At 45.0% G+C, this 14,497-nt stretch overlaps 2 protein-coding genes across 4 annotated transcripts in view; both read left to right on the plus strand.

Moving 5' to 3' along the window:
* The window catches only part of kcp (kielin cysteine rich BMP regulator), a 29,463-nt gene extending 26,097 nt beyond the window's left edge, over nucleotides 1-3,366 (plus strand). The window contains exons 41-46 of the mRNA XM_080001695.1: nucleotides 303-475; nucleotides 576-687; nucleotides 783-884; nucleotides 1,472-1,636; nucleotides 1,809-2,106; nucleotides 2,205-3,366. Coding sequence (XP_079857821.1) covers nucleotides 303-475; nucleotides 576-687; nucleotides 783-884; nucleotides 1,472-1,636; nucleotides 1,809-2,106; nucleotides 2,205-2,425 — 1,071 coding nt within the window. The 3' untranslated portion in view covers nucleotides 2,426-3,366. The remainder of the gene's footprint in view (nucleotides 1-302; nucleotides 476-575; nucleotides 688-782; nucleotides 885-1,471; nucleotides 1,637-1,808; nucleotides 2,107-2,204) is intronic.
* A 2,841-nt stretch (nucleotides 3,367-6,207) lies between these two features.
* pgghg (protein-glucosylgalactosylhydroxylysine glucosidase) lies at nucleotides 6,208-13,693 on the plus strand. 3 transcript variants are annotated; one of them, XM_080002153.1, is made up of 15 exons: nucleotides 6,208-6,794; nucleotides 7,640-7,789; nucleotides 8,082-8,408; nucleotides 8,735-8,945; nucleotides 9,394-9,829; nucleotides 9,934-10,053; nucleotides 10,193-10,324; nucleotides 10,411-10,522; nucleotides 10,805-10,877; nucleotides 11,006-11,142; nucleotides 11,412-11,545; nucleotides 11,806-11,901; nucleotides 12,238-12,335; nucleotides 12,426-12,649; nucleotides 12,997-13,693. In XM_080002153.1, exons 3-15 carry the CDS (start codon nucleotides 8,165-8,167, stop codon nucleotides 13,074-13,076), a joined length of 2,097 nt encoding a protein of 698 aa, XP_079858279.1. In that variant the 5' UTR covers nucleotides 6,208-6,794; nucleotides 7,640-7,789; nucleotides 8,082-8,164; the 3' UTR covers nucleotides 13,077-13,693. The 3 variants fall into 3 exon arrangements, with proteins under 3 accessions (XP_079858279.1, XP_079858280.1, XP_079858278.1); XM_080002154.1 differs by lacking the exon at nucleotides 7,640-7,789; XM_080002152.1 differs by lacking the exon at nucleotides 7,640-7,789 and having other exon boundaries at nucleotides 8,149-8,408.
* Nucleotides 13,694-14,497: the final 804 nt, after the last annotated feature.

Here is a 14,497-nt window from a genome sequence, read left to right on the forward strand (position 1 = left end):
GCGAGCTTCAGAGAAACTTAAGGCGACTCATTGTATAAAGTCATAAACACACTGTTTACTGTTCTTTGCTGCTCAGTTTTAATGATTGTGTAACGTTCCGTCATACTGTTTTACAGTTCTGCAGTTTTACATTCTATTGCAATGGTTAAAACCGGAATTTACTCGGTGGCTATTTCCTTCTGTCTGGTGGATCAGAAACCGCAGCGAACAATATCTATTAATATTTTTTTATCTCTTTAAACGTGTCCGATTTCTGCGGGGTGTTCATACAGGCGGTGGAACTGCGCTGTGCTTGTTTCTAGGATGAGATGCCGGCTGTGGTTCCAGGCGTGTGCTGCCCTCACTGCCTGCCTCGTCCGGCCACCTGCATCGCCTTCGGGGACCCGCATTATCGCACGTTTGACGGACGCATGCTGCACTTCCAGGGCGCGTGCACCTACGTTCTGGCTCAGGACTGCGCGGACGGCGACTTCAGGTGAGGGCGTTTTGTCGCGGTCACCGACGCACCTGCTCGTCTGGAACGCGGTGTAGGCTTTCTGTCCCCAAACCTTCAAATGTGCTCTTTGCGGACGCAGTATTCAGGGCACAAACGACGACCGTGGGCGTAAAGGAGTGTCGTGGACGAAAGAGGTGACCGTGTTTATTGGCGATGTGGCGGTGCAGCTTCTCCAGGACTGGGTGGTCAAGGTGTGTGTGTGTGAAGTTTGGTAAATGTCGCCATATTTGTGTGTGTCTGTGCTTGTGGTGCACGTCCTATGAGTCATTTGTAAAATAATGTACAGGTGAACGGCAACTTGGTGACGCTGCCCTTCCTCCAAGAACCGTACATCTACGTAGAGCGGCAGACCAACACCATCCTACTCAACACCAACATTGGTCTGAAGGTGCAGTGTCTCACCGTATTTAGTCCCTCCAGGAAATTGCAATTTTCTGATCGAAATAATGAATGTAGTTTTGCTAAATTGCCACAGCTTATCTGCATTAAATGTCCAAATGATGAGAGTGCTTAAGTTTTAAGTCACTGTCAGTGTTATACAGTATATTTGGTGTTTATATTTTAACTTAAAGTTTATTTTCTAGACTTATTACTAGAACCCAAGTAAGTATCTTATTCTTTTGTGACTTTGAGCCCATGGTCATTTATATTTAGAGAATAAAAGTACTAAAATACTGTGCCGTGCAGAATCTGTATCATCATAGGAAGTGATGACATATGACTTCTCCATAGGTAATACTTTAAACACTTTTTTTTATCTTTGGCTTGCAATGTTTGCCAATACTCACAATTGTACTCTTAAAAAAAACCAAAACAGATGAACTCCTAAAAAACACATAAAACTTTGCAAATGACATCACAAGTTTTAAGCACAAGCAAAATCAAAGCATTTTGGTCACAAAAATCCTGTCAAAAATTCTCATATGCCGATCAACCCCGGTGACCCCGTTGCTCCCCGTCACCTTTCCCTCTCAGGTGCTGTGGAGCGGCCGCTCTCACCTGGAGATCAGCCTTCCGGGCTCCTACAGGAGCCGAACCTGTGGCCTGTGTGGAAACTTCAACAACTACCCCCAGGACGACTTCCGCATGCCAAGTGGACGGATCAGCCTGTCGGAAGCCGCCTTCGGCAACAGCTGGAGGGTAACGAAATGAGGATGTGAACTTTCCTTGTCGCTTTTGTCCATGCGCTGTGCCAGACTCCAGGTTTGGGTAGGCCTCCTGCCGCTGTTGTGTTGATTTGCGCGGACAGATGTGTGAGGCACGCCGTTTATTTTACCGCCTCCCTCTTCCCTCGCCCTCCCGTCGTTCACAGGTGGAGAACCGTTCCCTCTCCTCCTCCTGTCGGGACGGCGAGGACATCAACCCCTGCAAAGACGCCGGCTACCAGGCCAGGAAGGGCGCCAACGCCCGCTGCAAGGTGCTGAAGTCGGGCGCCTTCAAGCCGTGCCACCGGGTGGTCCCCCCGGAGCCGTGGTACGGGGCGTGCGTGTACGACCTGTGTGCGTGCGGGGCCAACACCGACGAGTGCCTCTGCGACGCGCTGGAGGCCTACGCCGGGCAGTGCAGGGAGGCGGGAGTGGTGCTGCAGTGGAGGAGCCCCTCCCTGTGCGGTGAGTCAAACACACACCCTCACACGGCGAGTGTTTTCTTTTGGCGTAAGTATGACATAAAATGAACTGAACTCCCATCTTGTCCACCCCCTCCCAAGCTGTGGGCTGTCCAACGGAGAGGGGCTTTGTGTTCGACGAGTGTGGCCCCCCGTGTCCAGTCAACTGCTTCAACGTGGACGTGCCGCTGGGGGTGATAGAGAGCCACTGCTTCAAGCCGTGCGTTCCGGGCTGCCAGTGTCCCGCCGGTCTGGTTCTACACAACAACTACTGCATACCTCCAGAGAAGTGTCCCAAGGTCATCCACGGAAACTCCTCATAACACTAGGCACGCGCGCACACATACACACACACATGCACACGCGCACACATCCACACACACACACGCACGCACACGCACGCACACACACACACACACACACACACACACACACACGCACATCCACACACACACACACACGCACACACACACGCACACACACACACACACACTGACTCTTGAGCACAAACTGAGCACTCAAATTCTGCACTTACATAGATCGTAATGACAATTGTGTCCTATACCTAAAACATCCTAAACCACAACATGTCTGCACTGACTACACTCCGTTGTGTAGAACTCATGAGAAACAGCTGATATCTAATACCAATAACTACTGTTTCAGGAGAATCCTCCTTGACCTGTCGACTCTGCCTGGTGGTGGAACATTACATTTTTTTCAAAAGGGTCGATGAACTATTCTCCTCAATTATCGTCATATTTATATTCATAAGCTTGTTGTTCACTTATTTTGTTGTTCCATTGTCTACACTTGGTGCCTGTCCACCAGGGTTTAACCAAGAAACTATGCAATGTATATATAAAAACTTGCCGTTAATGTCTTAACTGACTTTGTCTGCTTTTGACTTAAGCGTAAACTTTTAGGTCAATTTTACTTCTTATTTTGTACGAAATATTGGAAAATGGCAGCAATCACACATTCAAATGCCAAATGTAGCACAGAAACATCACACTCCATTATCTTTTTCCCATAGTCAATATTTTACTTTTTCCTTATTTTCTTCCTCTTATGTCTTTTATTGCTGTATATATAACCTTTTCATCACATTCTTCTCCAAAACCATTTTAGTATGATCTGATAAAACAGGCACATTTGTTACTGTGAAGGTTCTTTGTCGAGCTGATACTGTATGTACAATATGGTGCGTAAATAAGTGAAACTAGTCCCTTTTGCATTTCAAGAAATAAAGGTTAATGTCCAATTTGTGGAATCTTTCTCTTTTTATTCTTTTATTTTTACTTCATTTACTTATTTATTTATTCATTTTTTAATCAGGACTGGTCGAAGTTATGCTTGACATGTCAACAAACAAAAAAGTTCTCAGGCTGAAATTCACACCGTCCCGCAGCTCGACGCGGGACGTGAATTTTCCTTGGATCGTTCACACGGTTGTAATTTGTCACGTGGCCGCGTATCCTGCGGCTCAGCTGTCCGTCTCCTGCGAACAGACCGGCTTTCACTGTCACCTCTGCTTCACTATCACTCCGTAACACAATCCCACTGTTGTCCTGAGCGCTGCGGTCACCTTGCCAACATCCCGTGCAATTCACATCAGCCACGAACGGTGGAAACGTGATGGAGCGGGTAAGCGACGCTTCTTCCCGAGGAAGCATGTTTTTGTTGACTGTACGTCTGTTTTTACACCAGCAATTTACCGTGTGTGTCTCTGGAGGAGTGTGTCGATGGGTTGTACCCATCTCTCGGCGTCTCCTGCGGGAGAAGAGTTTTCCTCTGAAGATGTGAGCATCCTCTTCCGGAAAGCCTTCCACTCGTCCTGCACCGCTGACGATGTGCACATGGCCATAAAAAAGGTTTAAAAAAAACACAAAAAAACGCTTCAGTGACTGACAGGGTTTTTCATGTTGAACATCACGCACTAAAGAGACATACCGTGTCTTGATCAAAGGTGACAGTGACAACCATTTTTGCGCAGAGAATGCTATACATTTATCAGTACGGGTTATAAGTAGTTTGATATTTATTTGTTTTGCGTACTTTTCAGATCGCTGGGGATGAGGAGGAGCAGTCTCGTGTTGGAGAAAAGATTTTGGATCTTATAGAAATCGAGAGGGAGAGAGAAGGGAAAGACGAGCTATATAAAGTGTCAGCCATATTGAAATCTCAATGACCGTATTTAAACATCCCAGCGTTCTCAAGTTCAAAAAAAAAAAGTGCCAAAAAGTGCATCAAAGTGGGAGGTTTTCATTTTTTTTCAGCTGTATTGGCACCACCAGCTTCTCAATGCAGGAAGACTCACCAATCTTCATGTGATGGAGCAGCAGAGCGTCACTGATCACCAGGTCCCAGAATCCATGCGCTCCTACTCGGTCACAACCACCTTCAAGCAAGCTCAGAATGCTTCTCATTCAGACGCCTACACATAGAGCACCGCCGGCGTGAACCGGTCACAGGTAATTGTTTTGGCCGCGGTTCATTTTCTCCTCTCAAGAGGAAATGCCGCGGTGGTTTATTTCGACCTGGTTCCCCTGATCCTTATAAAACGGCAGCGGGGGAAAAGAGCAGGAGAGGAGTTGCAGGCCTGCGCTGCAGCCGAAAAAGACGGCGAGGCGACGCTGGGGCCAGGTGTCCGTCAAAGAAAGATCTTTTATGTTGGTTTATGTTGTCTCCTACTCTCAAGACATGTATTGTTTGGTGTGACTCTCTCCGGGCTGGTAGCTGAAGGCGTGCACGGCATCTTGCCTCCTGGTTGGAACGTTAAAGGGCTGACAATAGGAAGTCAGACTCTGGGTTACATCACGGTGTCAGACCCCCTCTTATCGGTGGACGTGAAGTAAGACATGGTCGCCCGACATTCTGTGCGCAGAGATGCTGCAGAGATGCTGCAGAGATGCTGCAGGTGTCTGGCCTGAGAACGTAAGGGTGGTCATGAAGGCCTTGGACAATTTGTGGCATGCTGTATGTCTCCTTATTCTCAAACATTTAGCGGCTAGGAATAAGCGCATAAGTATCAGTTCAAATATGTGTATTGTATATGTATTGTATGCTTCCATGAAAATAGAACCAACCGACTTTTTGTGTTTTATCTTGTGAAGCACTTTGAACTTTGTTCTGAAAGGTGTGATATAAATAACGTTCATTATTATTATTATTATTATTATTATTATTATTATTATTATTATTATTATTATAACAATAATAATAATATCAATAATAATAATAGCTATATTCATAATAATTGTATTTATATGATATTATATACTATATTCAGAAAAATAAATGTATGTTTTTCTAAAGAACAAATGGACTTATTTCAGTTGAATGTGGAGTCGAGATTGCACAAAAAAAAAATGCAAGTATACACATATCTTGTGACGATAAATAAGAAATAAAGTGTTTTAAGTGTGAAGCACATTATGAGGCATGAATCTCATGGTTGGGAGTCTCCAATAAAGACTTTTAAAGGGTTGCCCAAGGATGGGATTGATGAAGCCAAACCACATTCCGCAACCTCCCAGGGGGAGTCCAGTCCATCCCGGGGATTCCAGTCCATCCTGGGGAGTTGAGTCCATCCCGTGGAGTCCAGTCCTTCCCCGTGGAGTCCAGTCCGGTTGGATTCCGAGAGCCGTTCATCAAGAGCCGCTGCCAAGGCGGGGACTGCGCCCTCTGCGTATTGACACATTACATAAATAACACGTGAAAATATATGATGCTCCGCCCAAGTATGTTGGGTTTTTTTGTTTTCTTTTCTTTTCTGTGAACATTTATTCATTTCTTTATAATAGTAAAAAGTGTTACATTTAAAAATAAATAAAACAAGTACTATAGTTAGATGTTTTGCCCAGAACAGGTATATAAAAAAAGAGTATTTTTCACACATTAATAATACTGGTAAAATAATTAAAAAAATCAAGCGTGTACAGCGGGTGCGCTCCTTTTCGTCCTGGGCACCTCCCCGTTCGTTTAAGTCGCCGTCGGCGACTCAAACGAACGGCTCGGAATAACGCTCTGTTAAACTTGGCAAAGGAAAAGGAACGGCTCACCCCCAGACTCGGTTCCCTCTCGTCCCCCATAAGAGCCCTTGAAAACAACCGGATCGTTCGTGAACGGGTGGTGTTTGCCAGGTCCGCGTTTTTTTGTTTTTTTTTTCTCCCCCGCGGAATTGGGCTACTTTTTTTTTGGAATTTGTTGTCCGTGGGTTGGGTAGCCCTGTTTTGCATGCAACTCCCATGAGTAACATGTATGAAAAATAAAAGAACAAAAAAAAAAATGGGGCTGGGGAAACGAAACCGTGCGTAACGGGACGGACCTGGCAACCCCGGACGGAGCAGTTCGGACCAGCTGCTGTTTTGTACTTTTTTTGTACTTTGCCGCAGACTTTTATTCGGGGACAGGGATCAACACAAACGTCTGTTTTCGAGCGACTTCATTTGTTTAAAAAAGCGAGCACGTCCCCAGCGAGAAGCTGTCTGGCAGCGTTCCAGAACAAAAGTCATTTCTTTTCAGTGCCGATGCGGCTTGGCAGTGACGTCAGAGATTTTAACCAGTGGATGTTGGCGAATGACGAAACGCGATCCTTTCCAAAAAAAACAAAAAACCAACAAAAAACAAAACAACAAGCGTCGCATTCATTGAGATGAGTAGTTGGCTTTTGCTTCTTTGCGCTTTGTGGTGAGCGGGTCCGTTTTTTTTTGTCCTTCCTTTTGCACGGTTTGGCTTCCTGCACGACGGTTTCATAGCAACACATTTGGACGGTGAAAAGTCCTAAGTGCACCACGCACGAGTCGAAACTTTTATCTGTAGAAATAACAGTTTAGCCTTTCACACTGGGCTGTTTTCAGGACCTGTTTACTGAAGATCGTGTGGTAGCTTTTTTTTAAAATTATTATTATTTATTTATTTAAATTTAAAAACTTTTTGTATTGGATGTTTAGTGCAGAAATACAGTTGTTTATCGTATCACAGCCTGGGTTGTATGGGTTGTATAGCAGGGGGAGGTAAACAACAGCGCCGTTCCTTTATTTACATATCACTCCAGTTCTCAGATGTTAACACTGGCTTCCCTTTTCGTCAGATCATTTATTTCAAAACCCTTCTGTTGGTTCATAAAGCACCGAATGGTTTGGGGCCAAAATACATTCCTGATCTTCAGCTCCGTTATGAACCATCCGGAGCTCTCGGGTCGTCTGGGACAGGTCTGCTCTCCGTCCCCGGAGTCAAAACTAAACACGGAGAAGCGGCGTTCGCTTTTTAATGCACCACATAACTGGTACAAAGTCGCAGAAAACTGCAGGTCTGCTGCAGCCATCGCCTCGTTTAAATCAAGGCTAAAGACCTTTCTGTTTGCCGCTGCCTTTTACTAAACCTAATATTCACTTCTCGCACTGCGCTGTCACTTTGACGACTTGTTTTTATGCATCCCATGTATTCTATTTCTTGACTGTATAATGTGCTCTTCCTTTTAAAACGTGTTTCTTTTGCACTTTTTCCTAATGCTTCTGGTGTTCTATTTAAAGCGCTCTGAAACGCCTTGTTGTTGAAATGGGGACACTAGTGGCTTCGTGCGAGCTGTATTATAATGGCCTTGGCCGATCTAAAACCGTGATATCTGATAACGGAAAGATCTCCAATCCGGTTCTCCGGGGCTAGGATGTCGCCTTGACAAGGTAAAACCCTATTCTGGGAATAGACAAAATAGTTGTTAACAAATAGTAAAACAGGTTTTTTTTCCCTCATTCATTTATTTATTGCACTGCACTCTTAACCTTTTATGCATTCTATATATTCTATTTTTTACCTTTTATAGTAATGTTTCTATTTGCACTTTGTCATAGTGCTTTTAATATTTTATGCAAAGCACTTTGAATTGCCTTGTTGTTGATATATACAATACAAATAAACTTGCCTTGCCCTCCGCCCCCCCCCCCCACCCCCCCCCTCCCCTGGGGTCACCTGAAGGACCCTCAGCCGCACGTTGGGAAACCGCTTCTCTACTCTGTATTCCTTGATCTTCAATCTCTCCAAGTGTGTCTGACCTAACCATGGCCGGCGCAGACGACCCCTACGTCTTCACCTCCGACGCCATGCCCCCCGACCCTCGCTTCGCCCCGCCGCTGGCCAACGGCCTGCTGGGCTGGCGGGTCTACAGCGGCGTCATGCACATGGGCGGCGTGTACAACGGGGAGGGGGGACGCTGCCACCGGGCCGACATCCCCTGTCCCCTCTCTGTTGCCCTGGAGACGGACGAGCCCGCTCAGCACACCTACAGCCTAGACGCCCGCGCAGGTAGCCTCTCCCCGGCTGAGTCCTCACTTTGTTGGGACCGTCTGAAAGGGATACTCCAGTTTTTGCCCCTTTTTTGTATTTTTTTTTTTATTAACCAGACTTAGATGAAAAGATTGATACTATTCGTACTTAGTAATCAGTACTCTGATTCCTATTTATGGTGTTTTTTCCTATATATTTTATATTGTTTATAGTGCATACTCTGATATGCTCTCTATTTTTCTGCTGTCACTTTTTGCTGCTGTAACAATGTAAATTTCCACTACTGTATATATCATTACACCAATCAATACACTATTGCTCCCCCCCCACACACACACACACAGGCATTTTCACACACACTCTACTCACGGCCGGCGTGAGCGCCTCGCAGTCTTTCTACGCCCATCGACACTACGCCAACCTGATGGTGATGGAGGTTCTGCTGGTGCGTCAGGTGGCGTCGGAGGAGCCGCTCACCGTCAAGCTGTCCAGTTCCTTCACGCCTCAGAGCAGAGACATCGCCTTCCAGTCGGCCCCGGATTACAAAACGGGGAGGTGAGCCACGCCCAAGTCAGGCCGAGTGCACAGTCACCGTGGAGTGGAGAAACGCCGTTTGTATGCGGACTTTGGCTAGGGTTTTTACGGTCGCAGGCGAATTTCCTAGATCGTAAGAGAACCATAAGGAAATCCATGGCCTCAAAGGCTGTTCAGAGGGCGCCCCCATCCCCTGTTTGATTTGAACGGGTCAGAAACGCTTGTGATCAGGCTGGGATTCGCACTCTCTCTGATTTGATATAATCTTAAGTCTTGTGTTTTGGCTCCTGTAGCGTGAGACAGAACCATCCGGCTGAATCCTCTTAGTGTGTGCACTGCTGGGATTGTATTTCAACATGACATAACATTAAGAAAGGCAGAACAACTAATTTCAGTTTCATTGTTTCTTCAGAGAAATTAAATATAAAACGCATTGTTTGCTTTTTGGATTTTTATTTTTTTCTTCCAGGCATATTCAAGGCCAGACGATTGCTGCCGAGGTCCCGGGGGGCTCTTGTCCAACCGTGGACCTCATCTGGACAGCCATCCCCCCAAACGTGACCCTGCTGCCCGAGCAGAGCCAGTCACGCTGGGGTTTCCTCCTGGTGGTGGCCGACAGCACGGAGGCTGCAGAGGCCGCCTTCGACGAGGGGCTGAGCCTGATGGCCAGCGGGAACCTGCGCTTGTCCCACCAGGAGGCCTGGAAGGAGCTGTGGCTGGAGAGCCAGGTGGAGCTGACCGGCTCAGGGGCGCTCGGCAAAGCTGTGATCGCCTGCATGTTCTACCTGCTCAGCGCCTTCCCCTCCCTGCATGACGCCTCCAACCTCTTCGGGGGAGTCAGCCCCGGGGGGTTGTCCAACGGTGGGGATGGCCAGGACTACTGGGGCCACGTATTTTGGGACCAGGTGAAGTTGTCTGAAACTGGTTCCAGCTGTTATTTGCCGGGGATTTACTTTTTGGTAATAGGGATTTTTGTAAAGCCCACATTGACATGAGGTTTATTTTACAGGACATCTGGATGTACCCCGCTGTGTCTCTGTTCTATCCCAAACTAGCACGCGCTGTACTGCAGTACAGGGTGAGGACAATTGATGGCGCGAAAGATAATGCCCAAAAGCAGGGATTCAAGGTGCGACGATCATTTGGACACGTGTCATGCCGTTTTAGTACCGACTATTTATTTGAGTCACACCTCAAAATTTACTGAACACTCCTGCACACAATAGAAATGTTCCCGAGTTTAAACGATTGTGTTTGAATCCGTCCAGGGACTGAAGTTCCCGTGGGAGAGCGCCATGTCCGGAAGGGAGGTTTGTCCTGAAGACATCTATGGACAGCAGGAGATTCACATCAACGGGGACGTCACCCTTGCCTTCCAAAATTACCTCTACCTCACGCAAGTACGCTCTCCCCTTCACGCTCAGACCGGGTCTCCTCACCGCGGTCGTATCGAAATCTTGACGGCTCTGCTCCTCCGCTGCCCCAGGATTTGTCCATGTTCACCGAGGGCCGCGGCAGCGAGGTGATTTGGGGCGTGGCCGATTACTGGGTTTCACGGGTCACCTGGAATAAGGCTGATCAGAGCTACCACCTCTTGGGTAAAGATACCTTTCTCTTAGTGGTTGAAAGGTTCATGCCCATGTTGCAAAAATGAATTTCTGTATAGTCATGTTTATTTATACCGTTTTAAACACAAGCCCCACCTTTGAAAATGACATTGAAGGATAAATCATTGCTATGATGAAATACAGCTCAGTTTTCAATACTGAAGATGTTAAATTAAAGACTTTATACCTGCATCGATAACCTCAGTACAACCTCTTGATGTGACGGTGAGTGAGAAGATTTCACTGAATAATGTTTTCTTTTGTATTATTAAGGTGTGATGCCGCCTGATGAGTTCTACTACAACGTCAATGACTCTGTTTACACAAACACAGTGGCCAAATTCAGGTCTAAGTATTACCGTTTCGTCTGCTTGTTCTAAATGTCCCTGTGTAACTCTCAGTCGCGGATCCATCCATCTCATCACTCTGGAATTTCCCTTTGGGGGTTAATAAAGTACCTTTATCGTCTCTCAGCCTCCAGTTCGCTGTGGAATTGGCCCATCTCCTGCAGTACCCTGCGCCTAAAGAGTGGCAAGACGTGGCGGAACGAATTAAAATACCTTTAGATGAAGAGTCCCAGTACCACCCCGAGTACGATGGATACGTAAAAGGCAGGTTTTTGTTTTAAAAAAAAACAAACAAACAAACAAAAAAAACAAAAACCCAGAATATCTTATTTGTATGCTTACACCTGCCTGGTCTGCTTTTGCTTGTATACATTGTCATTGTTTTTTAAGATTGACCTCTACCGCGGCTGTTTTCATGATCTGTGTCCACTTGATTGTATGATGCTTTGAGTTCTGAGAGAAGTGCTATATAAATATAATAATGATAATAATAATATGATGTTGCAGTGACCTCTGTCGTTCTGATCTCTCAGGTCGTCCAGTGAAGCAGGCGGACACTGTGATGTTGGGTTATCCTCTTGGGTTAGCGATGTCCCCTGAAGTCAGAAGGAACGACCTGGAGATCTACGAGGCCGTAACGGACCCTCGTGGTCCAGCCATGACATGGGTGAGACCGATAGAGATAACAACATTTACTTTTAAAGTGGAAATCCATCAGATTGTCTTTGCTGGGTGCAGCGCCAGATGGGAAAAAATAATAAATAATAAAGTTCCACAATTTAATTTGAAACTGCAACATAAAAAAAAAAGACTTCGGTTTTAGACAGTCGCAGTTTCTTTTCTCCAAAAGTTTTGCCTTCTCTTTAATCCATGGATTTGTTTTGATGTGAGGTGACGGTGATCTCACCTTTTCATTCCCACTGTCAGGGTATGTTTGCAGTGGGCTGGCTGGAGCTCGGGGAAGCCGGCAGAGCCCAGAAGCTTCTACAGAAATGCCTCAGCAACATTCAGGGACCGTTCCAGGTCGCCAAAGATCTCCTTTTGACACAAAGCTTCAATCACAATTGATTTACATGGTCATGCACACGCAGGTCACTCAGAAAATAGCTTTTCCTGGATGAAATCCTAGACTGTGGAAAACGAATGGAATGAGTTGCTAAAAGTATGAAACTTCAATTGCAAATCTTAAACTGTTATATCTGAAATTTTCGATTTCCTTGCTTCTCATTGACCTTCGCTATATGTTTTATGTCCCATTATGTTCTCAGCGTGAACTTTTTTTCATCACACAAAGGCCACTTAAAAGTTACGTATTTTCGCCCTAAGTAATTTATTCCATCCTTGCAAAACATTTTCTAGGTTTGGAGTGAATCGTCGGACGGCTCTGGCGTGGTGAACTTCCTCACGGGAATGGGTGGTTTTCTGCAAGCCGTGCTCTTTGGCTTCTCTGGCTTCAGGTCAGACGCTAAACCTCCCGACTCCCGACCCAAGTCTGTATCACTTGTGCAGGAGACACAAACAATGCAAACGGTATTTTCGTATTTCAGAATTCAAAGAGAATGCCTCAACTTTTCTCCGCTCGTGCCCGACGACGTGTCTGAGCTCTGCATCCGTGGTGTGAGTTACCGCGGCAACAAGTTGGATTGGCTGTTCCGGAAAGATGAAGTGTGCGTCATAGTGAGGAAACAAGCGCCGACGGCGGGGAACGCTGCGGCCTGTCGCCTGCAGGTCATCCTGAAGACGTCTGGGGCCAAAATCCCCCTGATTCCAGGTAACTCAGCACGTTGGATGGTTCAGGAAGTAGAGCGTTTAGACGTTTTGTGTGCTCCTCATTTTATAGTGAGATATAATTATATAATTCTCCTGACTTGAGAATTAAGTAAACTCAAGGCCAATAATTCGAGAGAAACCATTTACCATATTAACTCCATTGGGGGGGAAAAAAAGATTGTGATCCACCAAAGTCTCAATTAACTCAAATCTGAAATGAGTAAAAGAGAAAATGTGATGTGTTAAAACACCCCGATGCTACTTAACAATTACAATTAGATGTAGTATCTAAATAAGCGTGTTTGATGTGTATTCACAATATTTCCTTCCGCATTCATTTGTTTTCAGGGCAGCCAGTGACTTTTCCCAGAGAAGCCGGTTGTGTCTGTCAGCTGGATTCAACATCATCCTCCTGTTGCCTTCTCTAGGTGCTGATCCATCACCTTCATTGGATATGAAACATTCTATAATAAAAGGCAAAGATACGAGTACATTACAGTTCAAGAGGAAACACAAACTATACACTGGGATCACTGAACTACCTTAAATCTTGTGTTGTCAACATATGTAATTTTATAAGCATTTATAGGCATATATGTGATTAGTTAATCAATCCTCTTATTGATGTCTGAATTTGACATGTTTTGTGAACTACACAATTTAGTTGCAAGTCAATTTCATATCTATCTATCTATCTATCTATCTATCTATCTATATCTGTTTATATCTCCCCTTTTACTGCAGTATTTCTTATTGGCAGGTTGAAAAACTAGGGTTTTTAGAATGCTTCTTTTTTATACTCAAAAATGGTGGGTGTATTTACCTTTTTTTTAATACAATAAGTATTTTTTGCAACAGATTTTTTGCACATTAAATTCAGTGCTAAGGCAAGTGAAAACAAATAAAGGGTACAGTTTATGGCTTTGCTGCAACAAAATATACAAAGGTCAAACTAAGTATCTGGTTTTCTCTGCTGTACACAGTGATTTTGTTTGTCTACATTGTGGATTACAAACATAAATGAAATTTCCTTGGTAAAATAAAAGGTCTCTTGTGGTATTTCTTATTCATAGATGTGTGGATTATTTCATCGCCTATCTATAAACAGTATGTTTTTTATATCGGCAGCACAGGCTGACTGGGTTTTTATATTCTGCAATCTGAGTTTAAAAGTGTACTCAGAAGGGCTCTTCGAAGATGCACTGGAGCCACGAGCAAGTCAAGGTGCAGCCACAGCCACACCCAGGGTGTCCAGTGGAGGACTGGGGGAGAATTTTATTATCACGGACCGGACCACAACGGACAAAATGTTCATGGACTGGGGACGGGGAAAAAAAAAGAGTACACCTGTGTCTGTTGGAAAATTACCATAAACTTTCAAATGATTCGAAAAATATCCCTCTATCTATCCCTCTATCCTGATGACCTACACCCCATACACTCCCTCACTCAGTGTATTAATGATATTAATATATGGAACTTTTTTCAACTGAACAAAGATTAAACAGAAATACTCATCTTTGATGCAAAGGCTCAGAGACAGAAAATTGCAGCTCATCTCAGTTCTCTGTCCCTGGAGAGCAAGAATGAAGCCAGAAATCTGAGTGTAATCATAGACAGTGATATCAATTTTAAGAGACATATCAATCACATCACAAAATCAGCTTTCTACCATGTCAAAAATAGTTCAAGATTAAGTAGATGAGACTACTGTAATTGCCTATTCACCGGCCTACTGAAATCAGCTATGCAGCAGCTACAGTTAATCCAAATTGGGGCTGCACGCATTCTCACTGGGACTAAAAAGATTGAACACATTACACCTGTTCTTAGATCTTTAGATTGGCTC

This window comes from Zeus faber, assembly GCF_960531495.2.
Source record: "Zeus faber genome assembly, chromosome: 6".
NCBI lineage: Eukaryota > Metazoa > Chordata > Actinopteri > Zeiformes > Zeidae > Zeus > Zeus faber.